The following is an 18,575-nucleotide window of genomic DNA, read 5'->3' as shown; positions in this document are numbered from 1 at the left end:
AGCTTTTCAGTTTAATGAAGTCCCATTTGTTTATTTTTGTTGTTGTTGCAATTGCCATGGCAGTCTTCTTCATGAAGTCTTTCCCAGGCCAATATCTTCCAGTGTTTTTCCTATGCTTTCTTTGAGGATTTTTATTGTTTCATGCCTTAAATTTAAGTCCTTTATCCATCTTGAGTCAACTTTTGTGAGTGGGGAAAGGTTTGGGTCCAGTTTCAGTCTTTTACATGTAGACATCCAGTTCTCCCAACACCATTTATTGAATAGGGAGTCTTTCCCCCAGGGTATGTTCTTGTTTGGTTTATCGAAGATTAGGTGGTTGTAAGATGTTAGTTTCATTTCTTGGTTTTCAATTCGATTCCAAGTGTCTATGTCTCTGTTTTTGTGCCAGTACCATGCTGTCTTGACCACTATGGCTTTGTAGTACAGACTAAAATCTGGTATGCTGATGCCCCCAGCTTTATTTTTATTACTAAGAACTGCCTTAGCTATACAGGTATTTTTCCAGTTCCATACAAAACGCAGAATCATTTTCTCCAAATCTTGAAAGTACGATGTTGGTATTTTGATAGGAATGGCATTGAATAGGTAGATTGCTTTGGAAAGTATAGACATTTTAACAATGTTGATTCTTCCCATCCATGAGCATGGTATGTTATTCCATTTGTTAATATCCTCTGCTATTTCCTTTCTGAGGAGTTCATAATTTTCTTTATAGAGGTCCTTAGTTGACTAAATTTTATGAGTAATCTTTGGTAATTCTAGTTTCCCTTATGTGATATTCACTATTGTATTTAGTCTGCAGTTTCCATAGAGTTAGCATTAGAGATAAAGAGTGGGGCTTTTCAGGGGGCCAGAAGTTTCAGACTATGGAAAACAACACAGTTTCACATCATGTGAACACCCTAAAGGCAGAATCATGTGAAGAGGGTTATTTGGCCTTTTTGATGACTTTGTGAAAATGTAAATGTAATGTCACCCATCAAAGAGATCCAATTCATTGTTAATTCTAAACTCTATTTCTATAAAGGAAAATCTATAGACATGATAATAGTTTGGTCCATTTTTCACATTCTGCCAATTAATATCTTACATGCTTGAATATTTATTGAACACTTCACATACGTGTATCACTGTATACATATATATGAAAACATTGATTAAAAGGAAAATGTACTTCCCTGAGCAAGTAAGGAAAAAGTGTCTAGGATAATTAGTAAAATTGAGTCAATCTATTACCACTTTAAATCTCAATATACAGATATTTTAACATTTGTGTTGACCTAAATCTTGCATTAAATCTCAGCACATATGAATACATATAGGACGTTGTACTTGGAGAGGAAGAGAGAATAGAAAAATTTCACCTTATTATTTGTTTCCTAATATTACCTTATCTGCTTTTCAGAGTGAAAAAGAAAGAAAGATAGATTACATCAATTGATAGATCCCAAAATATACACATACTGTAGGTAAAGATTCATTTTAGTATCAAATGGAACAAATGCTCAATTCATAGGATGATATTTTTTTAATTGATTGAAATGGCGTGTATTTGGGTGCTACACCCCCATACTATGTTACATTACCGAAGAACCCACATGATATTGTACATGACCACTGAGCTGACTCTGCAGATGAACCTGCCTAAAGATGGAGAAAATCTTAGTTCCAGATCAAAAACAATAGCAAATTCAGAATACTTGCTGAATTCTGCTAGTTGTAAACAGTCCCCCTGGGGACTGCATGTGGCTGGATCCAAGTTCCAAGTGGAATGACAGGAATTCAAGAGCTCTGGGCAGCACAGAGAGTTGGAGACTCCCTAGTGGGGTCTAGACATGACTCTGCCACAGTAGACCTCCTTCCTCTGTTGGCACAAAATTGTGCAAAGTGAAAGATTATATTTCCTTTCATATCAGACTCAAAGTTAGCTAATGCATCAAGCATAGTAGATACAGTGTTTAGGGAACAAAATATTTTTAGGGGCCCATAAAACTTGCAATTTCTTTTAAAAATCAGAAGAAAAGAAGAACTTTTAGGTTGAAGAAAATGTTATATATTATATCTTATACATTAGATAATTTAATTTTGGTATTGACATATTCATCTGCATACCAAACCAAATTTTTCGTTTTTTTTTTAATTGAAGAAGAGGCTCACGAAGGCTAATGCGCCTAACGCCCACAAAGGCCATATGCAGCTCTGATAAAATTCTAAGTTTAGCCAGTCAGAGGACAATGAGGTATACTAGACATCTATTATGTGCAATTACTGTTAATTACAAGTGTAAAGTTACAAGAAATTAGAAGTATTTTAAAAGTCATTTTAAAGAGAGTTTAAGCAAATTATAAAACTGCATTAGCTAATAGAATAAATTTTGTTAAGAAGCCAATTAGTATAAATCAATCTTCCATATCATCTTTTTTTAAAAAACAGCTTTTCTGGATTTGAATGGCATTTCCCTCAAAATGAAAGAGAAGGGTCACCCTCTATTGGTTTCTAAAGGGCACTGCACTCTTTAGAATCTTGGAGCCTGACCTTTTTTTAGGAAATCAGATCCTAGACTATTATTTGATTTAAAAATAAACAAATACCAACATTAAAAATTTTCTTTCATTGTTTGATCAATTTTAGGATGATTTTTGAAGCTATAATAAATTAATATATTTATGCAATTATGTACCATAAGTAATTTTTTCTCCTCATAGAAAGTGGGTTCTTTAAAGAGGATTGACAAGTACGACCTAGCAGGTCCACTCTTAGGTATATACTAAATAAAACTGAAATGTATGTCCACATTAAAACCTGCACCTGGATGCTCATACCAGCATTATTCATAATAGCCAAAGAGTAGAAATTACTCAGATACCTATTAGCTGATGAATGGATAAACAAAATGTAGTATAGCCATACAATGGAATATTATTTAGCAATAAAAATTAATGAAGTACTGATATATCCTAAAAAATGGACGAACTTTCAAAATTGGATGAAAGAAGACAGTGACAAAAGATCAGTTGCACAGTCTTCTAATAGGCAAATCCATAGACACAGAAAATAGTTTTGTGGATGCCAGGGGCTAGGGAAGGGGAAATAGGAAGAGACTGCTAATGGATACTGGCTTTGTTCTTGAGATGATAAAAATTTTCTGAAATTCGATTGTGCTTAGGGTTGCACAACTCTGTGAATATATTGAAAACCACTGAACTGTACATTTTAAAAGGGTGAATTTATAATACACGAATTATGTATCATGAAGTATACATCTATGATTTTTTTTAAAAAAAGGTATTGATGGGGAAAAATACTAAATCCCTTTTTAATTCTTAGAAACCCAAATATCAAACCCAAAACTTAATTTTATTCCAAGATGGCTTCTTAATACCGTTGAATTGTCTGTGTGCTTAGAGTAACTTTCTTGATTTTTGAAAACTATTGTTATGTATAATCATTGTCTTAAAAAATATGTGCTGTATTAGAATATGTGGGTATTTATCTTGTCCAGTGTCCTTCTTTTTTTTTGAAGTTTTTGGCCGGGGCCGGGTTTGAACCCACCATCTCTGGTATATGGGGCCGGTGCCCTACTCCTTGAGCCACAGGCGCCACCCTGGGTATTTATTTTGTGATTCCTGTAATATGTAAGGAGAAATGTATTATCCTTTTTTTTTTTTTCCTCTTTTTTTTTTTTGTAGAGACAGAGTCTCACTTTATGGCCCTCGGGTAGAGTGCCGTGGCCTCACACAGCTCACAGCAACCTCCAACTCCTGGACTTAGGCGATTCTCCTGCCTCAGCCTCCCGAGTAGCTGGGACTACAGGCGCCCGCCACAACGCCCAGCTATTTTTGTTGTTGTTGTTGTTGTTGTTGTGGTTGTTGCAGTTTGGCCGGGGCTGGGTTTGAACCCGCCACCCTCGGCATATGGGGCTGGTGCCCTGCTCACTGAGCCACAGGTGCCGCCCTGTATTATCCTTTATTAAGCAAATTTATTATCTTTTGAAGAGAATTTTTAAAATACAGTGTCAAAGGTCTAACTTTTCTCTAGAAAGTTTTAAACCTCAGATTGTTTGGGGTCCTGATTTCTTGTTAGAGTCTGCCTTACTTTGTGTTTGTCAGAGGTTTGAGGTTTATTTAGGAGTTTGTGGGGAGTGGAGGTAGATTCTCAGACCCCAGTCCCTGGTGTGTTCCCTCTGCATGCTGGCAGCTGCTCTTTCCTCGTGGCAAACCTGAGCCCCTTGCTCAAGAGTTGTCTCTAACTCTCTCACTATGACCTGGAGTTCTTCCTTAGGGAATTTTATGCAATAATAGAAACCTTATATAGCTGAAAAACACCTAAAACCTTGGACCTCATCTCCCACAGGCCACACAAACTGCTCTCTCCTTTTCTTAAAGATCTCTGGAGTGTGAGATCCCATGACCTTTCTCCCAGGTAGCTCCTGGGAGTTTTTCCTGGACACACCAGGCCATGCTCAGAGTAGACAGACCTCAGGTCTTAAAGACTCAGACGTGAGCTTGAAACTAGTACACATGGACAAAGTACTTAAAGACTTTGAGCCTTGGTTTCCCAGTTATAAAATGCGGTAAGGCCAGGAGCAGTGGCTCACACCTGTAATCCTAGCACTCTGGGAGGCCGAGATGGGCAGATTGCTTGAGCTCAGGAGTTCAAGACCACCCTGAGCAGGAGTGAGACCCCATATCTACTAAAAATAGAAAAATTAGCCGGACACTGTAACAAGCACCTGTAGTCCCTGCTACTCAGGAGGGTGAGGCAGGAGGATTACTTGAGCCCAAGAGTTTGAGGTTGCTGTGAGCTATGATGATGCCATGGCACTCAACCCCAGGGCAAGAGAGTGGGTCTCTGTCTCAGAAAATAAAAAGGGAGGTAGGGATGGTGAGTAACATCCTCTCAAGCTTGTATTGGTCAAGTAAGATATGTACAGCGTGCTTCATCAATGACCGTATTCTATAATTTCAGTATCATTAAACTGTCAGAGTTTCCTCATATCTAACTGAATCATTAAGATACTTTCTGGAATCCCGCCCATCTTTCCAGCTCTGTTAGCCTACCTCAAGAATAACCTTCATAAATCTTACCTGAATGAGACAGTTTCACATACAGAATACTCATATATGTATATTATAAAACAAAACAAAAAAGCAAAAGTATGCCTAACATTTATCAAGGCCTTAAAAATCCTAAATCTTAGCTTCAGACAGTTAACAAGATTCCTGGCTATAGGATGTAGAGATGAGCTGAGTCTGGCATAAAGTTTCTCTGCCAGTCTTTCAAGAAAGCTAGAATGTAAATGGGTTCAGTCTTCCTTCTGGGGAAGGCTCTCCTCAGTGAGTATATTAAGGCTGATCTCAGTGGACTCTTAGAAAGAATATAATAAAATGTATTTTTAGAGATTGTATTATTTTCCTCCAAATTGTGAATTTATCCACATAAATTTGATATCCAATTTATAGAAGTAATTTTATATTTATGTATTTGGAGCCTGAATCTCACTTTGTCACCCTGGGTAAGAGTACCATGGCATCATCACAGCTCACAGCAACCTCAAACTCTTGGGCTCAAGTGATCCTCTTGCTGGGACTATAGGTATCTGCCACTATGCTCAGCTAGTTTTTCTATTTTAGTAGAGATGGGGTCTCACTCTTGTTCAGGCTGGTTTCAAACTCCTGAGCTCAGGAAATCCACCTGCCTTGGCCTCCCAGAGCGCTAGGGTTACAGGTGTGAGACACCGCAACCAGTCTGAGAAAATAATTTTTAACACATGCTCATTAACAGTGGGAATACAATTGCCTTGTTTCTGTACTTTGGAGGTCTGAGAATTTTACACCTCTTTGCCCCTCATGCCAGTGAACTAGGAAGACTGAGCCATTCTCCTGGGTCTTATCAAAAGGAATAGAGTCATGTTCATGATCTTGCCGTGCATTTTGAATATTTGGACAAAGTGCTGTGATTGTTGCAGTGTATCTTTTTACTGTATTGTATCAATGTATGGCAGGTGGTCAGTTAATGCCAGTATCATATTTTCTTGCTTCTCTCTGTAATTAATGCACTCAATTACATATCCGTAATTTCTTTTTTGGTTTCCCCTCCAGAATAAGGAGTTTGTGTGCCGAGGGCATGACTATGAGAGGCTGGAAGCCTTCCAACAGAGGATGCTGAACGAGTTCCCCCATGCCATCGCCATGCAGCACGCCAACCAGCCCGATGAGACCATCTTCCAGGCAGAAGCTCAGTGTATCCACACCTGCTAGGGCTGATCCCAGTGAGATAGTACCGGCTATGAGCCACAGTGCAATTTCACACAGAGGGGTTCAGCCACTGGTCCCTTTTCGGTAGCCATTCTCATACCCTTCCTCTTTCTCATCATCTTAATGTTAGCTTAGCTCCTTCTGAACAGAACTTAATTGTTCTATTTATTAGGATGATGTCAGTTGAAAAGAAGTCCCTTGAAGATTCTGTTAAAGTATTTTTTCCTTTTAATTAAAACTTTTCTATATGCCAACCCTGCTTTTAAAACTCTTTTTTAGTGACTTCCTTTAGAATAATTTTCCTCTGACACATCCTGTGAAAAACTACTTTAGTTCAAAAAAATGGTAGCATTATGTTTACTGGCACACATTATTTCTTTCCCCAACCCTCCTAGTATTTTTTTTCTGGAATGAGGAATAGAAAGAGAAAGAGATACTCCAATATCTTTGGGGGCCTCTTAGCTATGATATCCTGGACAGCCTTTAGTAATTGCTATATAATTCACACTGTCCCATTGTCTAAACACAAGCAACTCAACTGAGATTACATGGCGTTAGAGACAAAGGCAATTCACCCTAGCAGTCCTTTCTCAATCCCTCTGCTCTTCTCCACACTGACAGTCTTAAGGAGCACCTTCAAGTTCCACTGACAATTATGGATACCATTTCAAAGCCAAAACCAAATGCAAGAGAAATAAGAAATTACATAAAGTTAAAAATATTTTTTTATCTTTCATCTAATGAGAAGAGAAGTAGGTAAAAATAGAAATAACTATTATCTAAGGTAATTTTTTTTTTAAAATATCAACTATTACTAAACATCCTCCATATTGGTATAAGATTTGAGAGAGTAGACACCACAAAAGTGGGAAGGCATGGGAAAGAATCCCACAGGTCACTGTGAGTGGTCTGGTTTCTGTCTTTGGTCATGGTTGCATGAGTATTTACACATTATCATAAATAATCAATACCTTTTAAAGAGTCATACACAGACTCAGGGGTATCTCCTGAACAAGGATTAGGATTATCCTAATTTTGAGTTTCTAAAACTCAAACCATTCCTACCCATACCCACAAAAATAAATAAATAAATAAAGGTATATAAATTCACAGGACATGGAAATTTCAAACCGATACTTTGTCAGAATCACCCACCTAGACCTAGTTCAAGGCCTCTGGTTGGACACATGATTTGCTATGAACCGAGTGTCTGGCATCTTGGCAGTTTTTAAAATGACTTCAACTGAAATGGAAAGACCAGACTGTTCCCATCCTCTTCTCTGTGCCACAGCTGAGATGGGGCTAGAATCCATGGATTTTGCCAAGTCGAGTTCTCTCCTTGACTCTTTAATCCTAGATTTGCAGATTTATGCTGTGACTCCCATTCCGGAGAGCCAGGAGGTCCTACAGAGAGAGGGTGTTCCAGACAACATCAAAAGCTTCTATAAAGTGAATCATATCTGGAAATTCCGCTATGACAGACCATTTCACAAAGGCACTAAAGATAAAGAGAATGAATTCAAGGTACCATGCCATTTATAGTATGCACTATCTCAGATAGACTGCTCTTTGGGGCACAGCCCTTGGCAAATATTTGCTCAAATTAGTGTTAATTGGTAGAACCAGAAGGGACCATAAATTCAGTCTAGTGGTTCTGCAACTCTGCTGTATATCAGAGAGATAAGGGTGCTTTCTAACCAAGCACATTTCTGGTTCCCTGCCCAGGAATTCTAATTTAGTGGGTCTGGGAGGAGGTCCTGAAATCAGCTTTTATGGCAGTAACAATGCCAGTCACTGAGAACTCATGGTTGTTGAGCTCAGCTCCAGCCTCTCGTTCATTCATGTTGAAGCAATTGTGAGAACCTCAGGCTATTTCTCCTCAGATATAGTAGAGTATAGTGAGTAAAGAATATTCAATGAACAGGGAAAAGGAGGCTCCTGAGACAGAGAACAGTTGGGTAGAATACAGGTATGGTGCATAAATTCTGTGCCATCTTTTGCTGCTTTTTCTGTTAGAGCAGTATGTAATTAGGACTTCTGAGAAGACCCAGAGTAAAAACGAATCTTGGACTGTTTGCACATGTTGAGTTTTCTGCTGTGAGTCGTTCCAATATGCCTTGCTAGTTCAGCGCATTCTCAGCCAGAAAGGGATAAGATTTCTCACAGCACCACCACGGAAAAGGAACAAGATTGTTCAGCAGATAAATTATAATCTACCCTTTTCTTTGCAAACAGCGACACAGTGAGACCATATAGATGTAAACAAGGAATGTAAAATGAAATTATTATTGTGGATTAACTGGCTTAGCATATTTCATCATGGATATTATCTACTTAAGCTAGGAGACATTCTCCTAACACTGTTAGTAATGATTGTTCGATATCAACTTCCCTGTTTGATTTTGCCTGTGTTAGTTTCCAGGCTCCTAGAAGTAACTCTGGGAGTTATTCACAGCCACGAGATCAGAAAGGGAAGCTGTGATAGTCTTGCAGAGTTGTGATGGGCTGAATGAAGAGTAGTTCTTCGTGCAAGGAGATTTGATAGCTAAATATAAAGGAAACATCAGTGGGGTATTATTGAAAAGACCCGTGATGATTTCATAATCCTTTCTGGATACTTACATTTTCCTTGTTGCCCTCCAAAATCTATTAAAGATATAGTTTGTTTATGATATAGTTCTCCTTGGAATTTCTTTTAGTGGAAAAATAGTCAAAGATCCGCTGGAATCAGGCAATTCTCTTCCTCCAAGTCACATGCTGACCGCCAGTAGACCCAGTCCTAGAGCCCACATGTTCTGACTCCTTCTGCATTGCTTTCTGCACTGTATCACATTTCCTTGTGGCCATCGCTTCAAATGCTCACCAGTGGTACAGAGATCTCCCTAAAAAAGTAATAACAAACCTGGCTCCTTATTTCTGTGCTGGTTGTGCTCGCTTCGGCAGCCCATATACTAAAATATATATTTCTGTGCTGGTAGCCTTCAGAATCTGACTTCAAACTGCCCCTCCAGACGCTCCGTTTGCCCCCAACCCACTCCCTGTCCTTCCCGCTCAGCTCCAGCAACACTCAGCTCTCTCTTCCTCTCTGCCTGTGCCCTTTCACAAGCCTCTCCGTCTCTGCGCCAGCTGCTTCCTCCTGCCTGCCTGCCTGCTACCCCCACTCTCCCCCTGGCAAACTCCTACTTTTCAAAATGCAGCTCACCTGTCGCCTCCTCTGAGAACCGCTGTCCTCATGCCCAGGCTGATTCCCTCAGCAGCCCTTTCTCTTCACTCTGCGCTCTTATCTGCTCACCTTCCTGTCACCCCCAGAACACTGTGAGCTCCTCACAGAGACTCTCGGCCATGTGCATCTCAGTACCTCTGGGCTGACCCAAAGAAACTCCTCCTTTCTTTTCCTTCTTTACTAGTGTTTGAATAGATGGCACTATTTCAGAAATACCATAAAGCTTATTATCCTCTCAGAGATATACAGGGTTTAAATAAGAAAGATGAGACGTAGATACTGGAACCTGGCGGGCAAAAGAAAAACGTGTCAGCAGTGGCTGGTACCGAAGGTAGATGGTTTCTGCTGTCCTGCCAGAGGAAGCCCTGACTCCAAGATACAGATCCACCTCAATTACAGCCATTCAGACAGGCGCAAGAAATTGTGACACAGTGGATTTAGCGAGGGAGGAAGAGCCACAGGTCCTAAGTGGGTTCTAGTGCTGGCTCTGCAGGTAATTGGAATGTAGCTTAAGAGAAGGTCACACTGGCTCTTTAGGATGTAGTATCTTCATTTTAAAATAGAAAGATCCAGCTATGTGATTCCTAAAGCCCTTTCTTCCTTTAGGGTTCTGTTATTCTAATCTAGTATTGACTGCTGATACTATTACCCTTTCCAGATAAAACTGGCTTGCCCTTGAGGGCTGAAGAGAATTTAAATTAGAATTGTAGAGAAATAGCAAAGAAAACAGTGTGGTGTCCTATTTTTTCTATTTTTAGCTCACTGTCTGAAGTAGGAGCTCATTTATTTTACAAAGAAAGAAGTTGGGCAATGTACAATGACATTTTAACAGAAGGTTTAGCGGTATCTTACGGTGGTCGTTTCATGAGTTTCTGAGTGACGACCAAAGAAAAGCTGACAGAAATAAGCAAAACCTGATCACTGTGGATGACAAACATCTGTCACAGTGCGGTACCTAGAAAGGAGGGCAACTCGAGGACTTCATTTTGCATTGTGTTTATCTTATAGAGTCTCTGGGTGGAGAGAACATCATTATACTTGGTTCAGAGTTTACCCGGCATTTCCCGATGGTTTGAAGTGGAAAAGCGTGAAGTGGTAAGGCCCAGAGCTTATTCTCCAGTACTCTCTCACCTCAGCTTCTCTCCTGGACTTGTGCCATGTATTAATTCCTTCTGCTTTTGACTCAGAGTCCCCCAAAGCATTCATATCATAGCAAGAGAGTGAGTGTTGATGATGTTGACTGCTATTACAAGGCTGAGAAGGTGAATTACTATTACCGTTGTCAGAGCACATCCATCCAGAGGGGTCCTTGAAAACAACTATAACTGCTGCATATAAAATAACTACTCAGGCCTTTGAGTTAAAAGCAATGGATTTCCAGCTTTCGTAGTTCCCATAGCTCTGTGACTTTCCAGGCTTACTGCCTCAGGCCAGTGTTAGTGTTACCTTCTTTATCTCATTTAATCATCATATCAAAGCTGTGAGGTGTGTATTCTTAGTTCTGTTTTTACAATTTTTAACAAGAGGTTAAAAGTTCTTGCCAGAGGTCACAGAGCAAGATGGTGAAAAGTCTCAAACCCAGATTTTTCTGATTCCAAAGCCAGCTATGTGACTCTCTTCCAGCCTTGGTTTCTTTATAGGCAAAATGAGGTTAATGTAAAATGAGCTTCTGTTCTCCATGACGTTACAGTTCCCAGTGGAAGGGGTAATGGTACCTTATCTCCCCAAGCAGTCCTGGATGGAGCATCAACAGGTCGGTGGGTGCCACTGCAGAACCTGGTAACCACAGCACTGGAGAATCCTTTGGTTGTAACACGTTACCCCAGCTCCAGTCTGCAGCTGTGGAGAGCAGGGACAGCAGTGGCTGGAGGCAGCCACATCCAGGATGGAAGCCGGCTCAGCCATCCGTGCTGCCCTTCCCACTGACAGCGCCTTGGATTTGACATCGGCCACAGCCCCACAACCTCCCAATGTCCCTTCCTCCTCCCTTGGTGCATCCCTTATGGCTGAGGCCCGCCCTTGATTACCATAGTTCTCCTATAGAAAATGTAGCAAATTGTGAAAATATTATTTAACATGGCTCAGCGCCCCTAGCCCAGTGGTTAGGGCACTGGCCACATACACCGGGGCTGGCAGATTCAAACCCGGCCTGGGCCTGCTAAACAACAATGACAACTACAACAAAAAAATAGCCAGGCGTTGTGGTGGGCGCCTGTACTCCCAGCTACTAGGGAGGCTGAGGCAAGACAATCACTTAAGCCTAAGAGTTTGAAGTTGCTGTAAGCTGTGATGCCACGGCACTCTACCGAGAGTGACATAGTGAAACTCTGTCTCAAAAAAAAATCGTTTAACACAGACCTTGTTTGGGTCACAGGCCCTTACTTTTGCCAATGTAAAAGTAAGAACAGCTCCTGACCAAGTTGTCTTGCAGGAATGGGTTGTCCATCCTGAAATCACTCAGCATTGAAACAATCCTCAGCTGATCACATTCGATTAAGCTAGGATTTAATAGTGTTTCCATTTTGCAGTGCCAAAAACTTAATATGGCTCCCTAGACAAAGTGAACTCAGCAGATGACATCAGTGCAGTTGTATTCTTATACAACCTGAGTCCAATGTCCCCTAAAGCTGGTTGCTTCCATGGTGTACCTTCCATGGAGGAAGAGAGACTACTGAACTCTGTGCTCAGAAAGTCTTATTATTAATATTATGCTTTCTGCTGAATAGCATGGGCCCAACCCACAGAAACATTCTTAATCGTCCATGCTCTATTAATGGCTGAGAGAACCTTTCAGCTACTTACCACCCAGTGTTAAATTCTGTGAAGTCTCACCAATCGCCCTAGCCCTTGAAATGTTAGACATGCAGACCCATAACACAATGCTAATGAAACATAGCATGCTGATAATGATAAAAAGGAGCACTACTAAACACAACCTTTCAAACATCAGCTGCCTACTGTATTAGAATGTGTAATCTTATGTTCTGTCAAACAGAACAAATTAAATTGGGCTATTTTGTTCCCTGAACACAGCCTACTCTTAACCAGAGTGTTTTTTTTTTCTCTTGTTCTTGCTGCCTGTAATGTCCTCACCTTCTATTAAAGTTATTGGTTTAATGGTTTAATTCTAATAAAGGTCTTCAAGAATAGGAACACATAGTAGGTACTCAATAAAGACATACCAAGTTGAATTGAAATTCTTTATCTGCAATGCCCACATCTGATAACCAAAAGACGTTTTCTCACATTTGGGTCCAAAACTCCTTTGCTCTTCAAATATAAGGCCATTTATTAACTTTATTTCACTTAGTGGGAATATTCATGTTTTACTGCAGAAATAGTAGTGCGCTCAATTAAAGGAATTTGCCCCAGATCCAGCTGAGGGTTACACAGAATAACATACATGCTCTCTATTTTGGGTACCTTTCTCAACTCTGATAAATTCTAAATCCCAAAGCATGTAGCAACAAGGTTTCAGATGAAATTGTGGAACTTTATTTTCTAAATCATAGGCTCAGAACAGCTTATTTAATTTTGTTAAGATATCAAGGCTTTTTTTTTTTTTTTTTTTTTTGTAGAGACAAGAGTTTCACTTTATGGCCCTAGGTAGAGTGCCATGGCATCACATAGCTCACAGCAACCTCCAACTCCTGGGCTTAAGTGATTCTCTTGCCTCAGCCTCCCAAGTAGCTGGGACTACAGGCGCCCGCCACAACGCCCGGCTATTTTTTTGTTGCAGTTCTGCCGGGGCCGGTTTGAACCTGCCACCCTCGGTATATGGGGCCAGCACCTTACCGACTGAGCCACAGGTGCCGCCCCGATATCAATGCCTTTGAACTATTGCTTTTTCAGTATTTTTTTATTCTGTTTTCAAACACCCCCCAAAAAAGGTTTTTTTTCCTAATTATAAACAGTAAGCTCATTTTTATTTTTTTAAAACAAGATAAACATTTTCTAGCTCAGAATCAATAAGTAATGATTTTTTTTTAATCCAAGTGAACATCATGAGAATTTTACCACACCAAATCATGTCCATCAGAAAATTGGGCTGGGTTTGGATGCTCACGTCTGTAATCCGCACTCTGGGAGGCTGAGGTGGGTGGATGGCTTGAGCTCAGGAGTTCAAGACCACCCTGAGCAAGAGTGAGACTCCATCTCCACTAAAAATGAAAAACTCAGGCAAGGGTATTGCTTGAGCCCAACAGTTTGAAGTTGCTGTAAGCTATCCCAATACAGCACTCTACCTAGGACAACAAAGTGAAACTTTGTCTCAAAAAAAAAAAAAAGAAAGAAAGAAAGAAAATTAAGCGGCTCTAGTTTCAAAATACTGTATATATCCAGAATCCAAGCGCTCCTCATGACCCTAGCCAATGGCACCATCTAGTATCTGGGTACTGCAGTAGTTTCCTGAGACACCTAATTTAAAAAAAAAAAAAAAAAAACAACTTTATTCAGATTAATACAAGGGTACAATATTTAGGTTTTTTCACTTCCAGGGTAAAGTTGCATTTGTAGACGAGCCCCTAAGAGACACTTATTTCTGTCTCATTCCTGCAGTCCCTTCTGCGCACAACGTCCAGTGACCTTTTTAAACTTAAGTTATATCATACAAAGGTGGAAAAAATATATAACGAACACGATTTACCTGATTATCTTCTTACTTCAACAGCTATCAAAGACACCAATCAAAAAAGCCAACTTTGTTTCATGTGCACGCTTATCCACTCCCTCTCACAATGCATTTTTTTTATTATAAAATCAAAGCTGTGTACATTAATGCAATCATGGGGTACAATGTACTGGTTTTATATAGAACTGGAAATGTTTTCATAAACTGGTTAACATAGCCTTCACCACATTTTCTTAGTTATTGTGTTAAGACATTTATATTCTACACTTAGTAAATTTAACTTGTAAAATGCACCGTAGGTGTGGTCCCACCAATTACCCTCCCACCACCCATCCTCCCCTCTCCCCCCCTCCCCTTTCCCCTTCTTCTCAGGCTATAGTTGGGTTATGACTTTCATATGGAAGCTATAAATTGGTTTCATAGTAGGGCTAAGTACATTGGATACTTTTTTCTTCCATTCTTGAGATACTTTGCTAAGAAGAGTATGTTCTAGCTCACTGCATTATTTTGAAATAAATCTCAGGCATCATATCATTTCATCCATGAATATTTTAGTACATATATTTATTGAAAAAAATAGCTGTAATATTATCACATTAAAAATGAACAGTAATTTCTCAATCCTAAAATATCCAGTGTTCACTCACACTTCACCAAGTCTTTTATTTATTTCACTCTTTGTCATTTGAATCCGAATCCAAATAAGGGCCATACATTGCAATTGATTTGAATGTCTCCTAGGTCTTTCTCAGACTGTAGGTTTCCCTCTGAATCACCTTTTTCTTTTTCCTTGAATTTTGTTGTTGTTGAAGAAGCTAATTTGTTTATCATGACGCAGACTACATCCTACTGGAGTCGTTTAATATGTTTCTCTGTCACCTGCATTTCTTGTAAATGGCAATTGGTTAGTTCTAGAGACTGGATGAGATGTTTGGGGGTTGTGTAAGACTATTTCATAGGTGGTGTTTTGTGCTTCTGATTGTCCTTTTGTGTGTGTGATGCAGGGAGCTATTGGCAGTCATTGCCCAGATTTACTAATCTTTTAGGGGTTACAAAATGGTGATATTTTATCATTCCATCATTTATTCATTGGAATACTTCCATAAAAAAAATACTGCCTTACTATTTGATTATCTTAAGGTATAGGAAAGGAAGTGTAATACCCCATTCTTTCTCTTTATTTACGAGTTTTCAAAATAATAATTTGGTTCCCTAGAACCCTACAAAACTGACCAGAGAGGTTTTTGTTTGGTTGGTTTTGTTTTTGTTATCATTAGTCATTCATGGATTTAAACATATTTGTTTTGTTTTAATTCATGGCACTTGTACTTATTAATTTTCAAATTGTTCCATCTTTGCCTGATGGGAACCTCTTCAGATTGGACCCTGAAGCTTTTTGAGAGTATCCAAGTAGTCTTTGTCACTGAGCTCACATGTAGGATCAGATTGTCAAATCATATATACAGCTCAGCCATCTTTCCAGCATCAAGTTTTACTGGTAACTTCAAGACAGTCAGGATGCTCAGTTGAAGTAGGAGACTTCTGAGACATAACACTTCGTCTGCCAGGTCCCTCTCCCCGCATCAATAATAGTTTGGGACAATAGAGAGAGTCTCTAAGTGAGGTTCACAGCGTTCCTCATATCAGGGGTGCATTTAAATTATAAAGTGTCAATATGAAACACTCCATTTTGTATTCCAGCGAGTTCACTAAAAGGTTTCTCAGGGACGTTCTCTAATCACGCCTCATGGATTCTGGGTTTATTTACTTTGAGAAATCCTTTGGAAATTCCTGCTAAGACATTCAATAAATAACATTTCTTCCTCCCAGCAATTATTCTTAGTCTATTTACTTGAAGGTTCAAACAACAAGGAGATAAGACCTGGTCACTGGTCAGTAAAGTGTCTTCCTCCTAGATACTTTCCTTGCTTCCTGGTCCAGGCTAATTTCTCCACCTCCTGCCCCAAACCTGAAAGAACCATTTCTCCAGTGACTCCTGATTCTTTTTAGTAGTACACCGTGTTTAAAGGTCGCGTTTTATGGGGTAAAGGAAAGTAATTCCTTGATGAGCATTCTTTATACACATCTGTGCATAATTCTTTCAACATAATATCTAAGAAATATTTCCCTGGAAGTGAATTAACCTATGGAAAGATATCCCCAATTTAACCTTTGGTTCATGGATCAGTGATGGTATATATCAACTCACACATTGTTTATAGCGGGCGACTATTCTTAGGAATACCCATTTTCTCAGGGTCATTTCCAATACTGCATGTTATATATTCTTTTAATCTTTCCAAATAATAGACCAAAAATAATTACTCCAGGGTTGCATGTTTTGTTTTGTCATTTATTGAATGCAGGTGAAGATGGTATGTTTTGGTATACTTATTTACTCTTCCTATTTTGTGAATGCATTCTCCTTACCCTTTGTCTATTCCTTTTCTGAAAAATTTGAGAAATATTAATACTTCATCCCAAAGTACATGTTAGAAATATTTTTCCAAGTTGTTTTTCTTTTGCCTGTGTTCATTATATTTTGTTTTACTTACCTTTTAGAAAACAAATCTATTAATACCATTGGAATTTATAAAGATGAAGATAGATTTCTCTTTTATTTTACCATGATCAAAAACACATAGAATCTGCTATTGTAACCAATTTTTAAATGTACAGTAGTGGTAACTTTATGTACATCATTGTACATTAAAGTACATAAAGATCTGTGCAATAGATCTCTAGACATTTTTCATCTTATAAAACTGAAATTCTATATTTTTTGAATAGCAATGCCCTTCCTCCCCCATTTCACCATATCCTGGCAACCACCATCCTATATTCTATTTCTGAGATATTTGGCTTACTTTGAAAATTTCAATTAATGAAAGGCTTCAGATTTTCCTTTATGGTTTAGCTTTTGTGTACATGAAATAGAGGTTTAATGACACAAGTAATTAGAAAGTGAATACTCGTTTACTACCACTCAGGTAATGAAACAGAACATTGCCAACATCTACAGGTCTTCCATGTAGCCCCTCTCTTTTACTGTAAAGGTAACCACTATCCTGACTTTTATAGTTTTCATTCCCTTGCCTAGTTTATCACCTATTTGCCTCTATTTAGTTTTGCCTAGTTTTGAACTTCATATAATGGCATCATATTGTATGTATTATACTGAGATATATTTCTTTCACTCAATTATTAGTATTAGTATTTATTAGTATTATGAGATGGAGTCTTTTTCTTTTGCCCAGGCTAGAGTGCAGTGGCTTCATCATAGCTCAATGCATCCTCAAATTCCTGGGCTCAAGTGGTGCTCCTGCCTCCACCTCCCGAGTAGCTGCAACTACAGGCATGTGCCATCACACTCAGCTAATTTTTTTGTATTTTTTTGTAGAGATGGGAGTCTCACTCTTGCTCAGGATAGTATTGAACTCCTGGCCCCAAGTGGTCCTCCAGCCTTGGCCTCCCAAAGTGCTAGGATTATCAGAGTGACAACTAGCCTCAATATTAGTATTTGTAACATTTTCCCATGTTATTGCACATGACTGAGGTTGTTTTCATTACCGTATACTATCCCATTGTGTGAACATACCACAGTATGTTTATGTATTCTCTTGTCAATGGCTGCATGGATTTTGAAGACAATTATAAACATTTTTGTACATGTTTCCTGGTACACATGTGCGCAAATTGCCTGCTCCACTCTTTTTCAGATGTATGCCTAGGAGTAGAATTTCTGAATCAAAAGCTATGTGGATATACAGATAGAGGTGCATGTGTGGATAAATACACACACACACACACACACATATACCTTCAACTATTTTCCAAAGTCAGTGAACCAATTTGAACTTCTAACACTGGTAATGGAGATTTTATTGATCATATCATATTCTTACTCTCATTTGCTATTATTATACTTACTTTGCCATTCCAGTGGGTGTTTAGTGGTATTATTTTTAATATCTTTGATCACAAATGGGGCTCAATGCCTTTTAATGTGTTTACTGGCTATTTGAATTTCTTCCATTGTAAAGTGGCTGTTTAAATCTTTTGCCCATTTTTATTGGATTGCCTGCCCTTTTCTTACTGATTTTTATTAGTCTGTTATATCCTGAACATGAGCTCTTTCATGGCTGTCATGTTACAGCAATCTTCTCATATGTTCTAGCTTCTCTTCTCTTTGTAATGTCTTTGATGAATGTTCATTCTTAATTTTGATATCGTCAAATTCCACAGGAGTTTCCAATATTGGTATGAGATGATCTAAGTGACCTTTAAAACTCTAAATTGTTTCCTTATCTGAAAGAACCAATATTTAAATGTGCTTATTGTAGGCCTGAATTACTTTATTACCGAGAACTTGGCAGACCTTCTCTTCAAAGAGAATGTCAATGACAACAACAGTGCCAATACTGTACATTTGAAGAGCACTTTTATCATTTTCACAATTAGGTTC

The 18,575-nt window shown here is 38.9% G+C and overlaps 1 protein-coding gene across 4 annotated transcripts in view; it reads left to right on the top strand.

The window, feature by feature from the left end:
- The window catches only part of DOCK4 (dedicator of cytokinesis 4), a 471,167-nt gene that overhangs the window by 432,239 nt on the left and 20,353 nt on the right, over positions 1-18,575 (top strand). For all 4 annotated transcript variants that reach the window (XM_053609306.1, XM_053609304.1, XM_053609303.1 and 1 more), the window contains 3 exons: positions 6,102-6,243; positions 7,615-7,781; positions 10,489-10,575. In XM_053609306.1, coding sequence (XP_053465281.1) covers positions 6,102-6,243; positions 7,615-7,781; positions 10,489-10,575 — 396 coding nt within the window. The remainder of the gene's footprint in view (positions 1-6,101; positions 6,244-7,614; positions 7,782-10,488; positions 10,576-18,575) is intronic.

The sequence above is a fragment of the Nycticebus coucang genome, chromosome 11 (assembly GCF_027406575.1).
Source record: "Nycticebus coucang isolate mNycCou1 chromosome 11, mNycCou1.pri, whole genome shotgun sequence".
NCBI classification, from domain to species: Eukaryota; Metazoa; Chordata; class Mammalia; order Primates; family Lorisidae; genus Nycticebus; species Nycticebus coucang.
The sequence above is the reverse complement of the archived record's forward strand: the minus strand, read 5'-3'. Positions and strand labels throughout refer to the sequence as shown.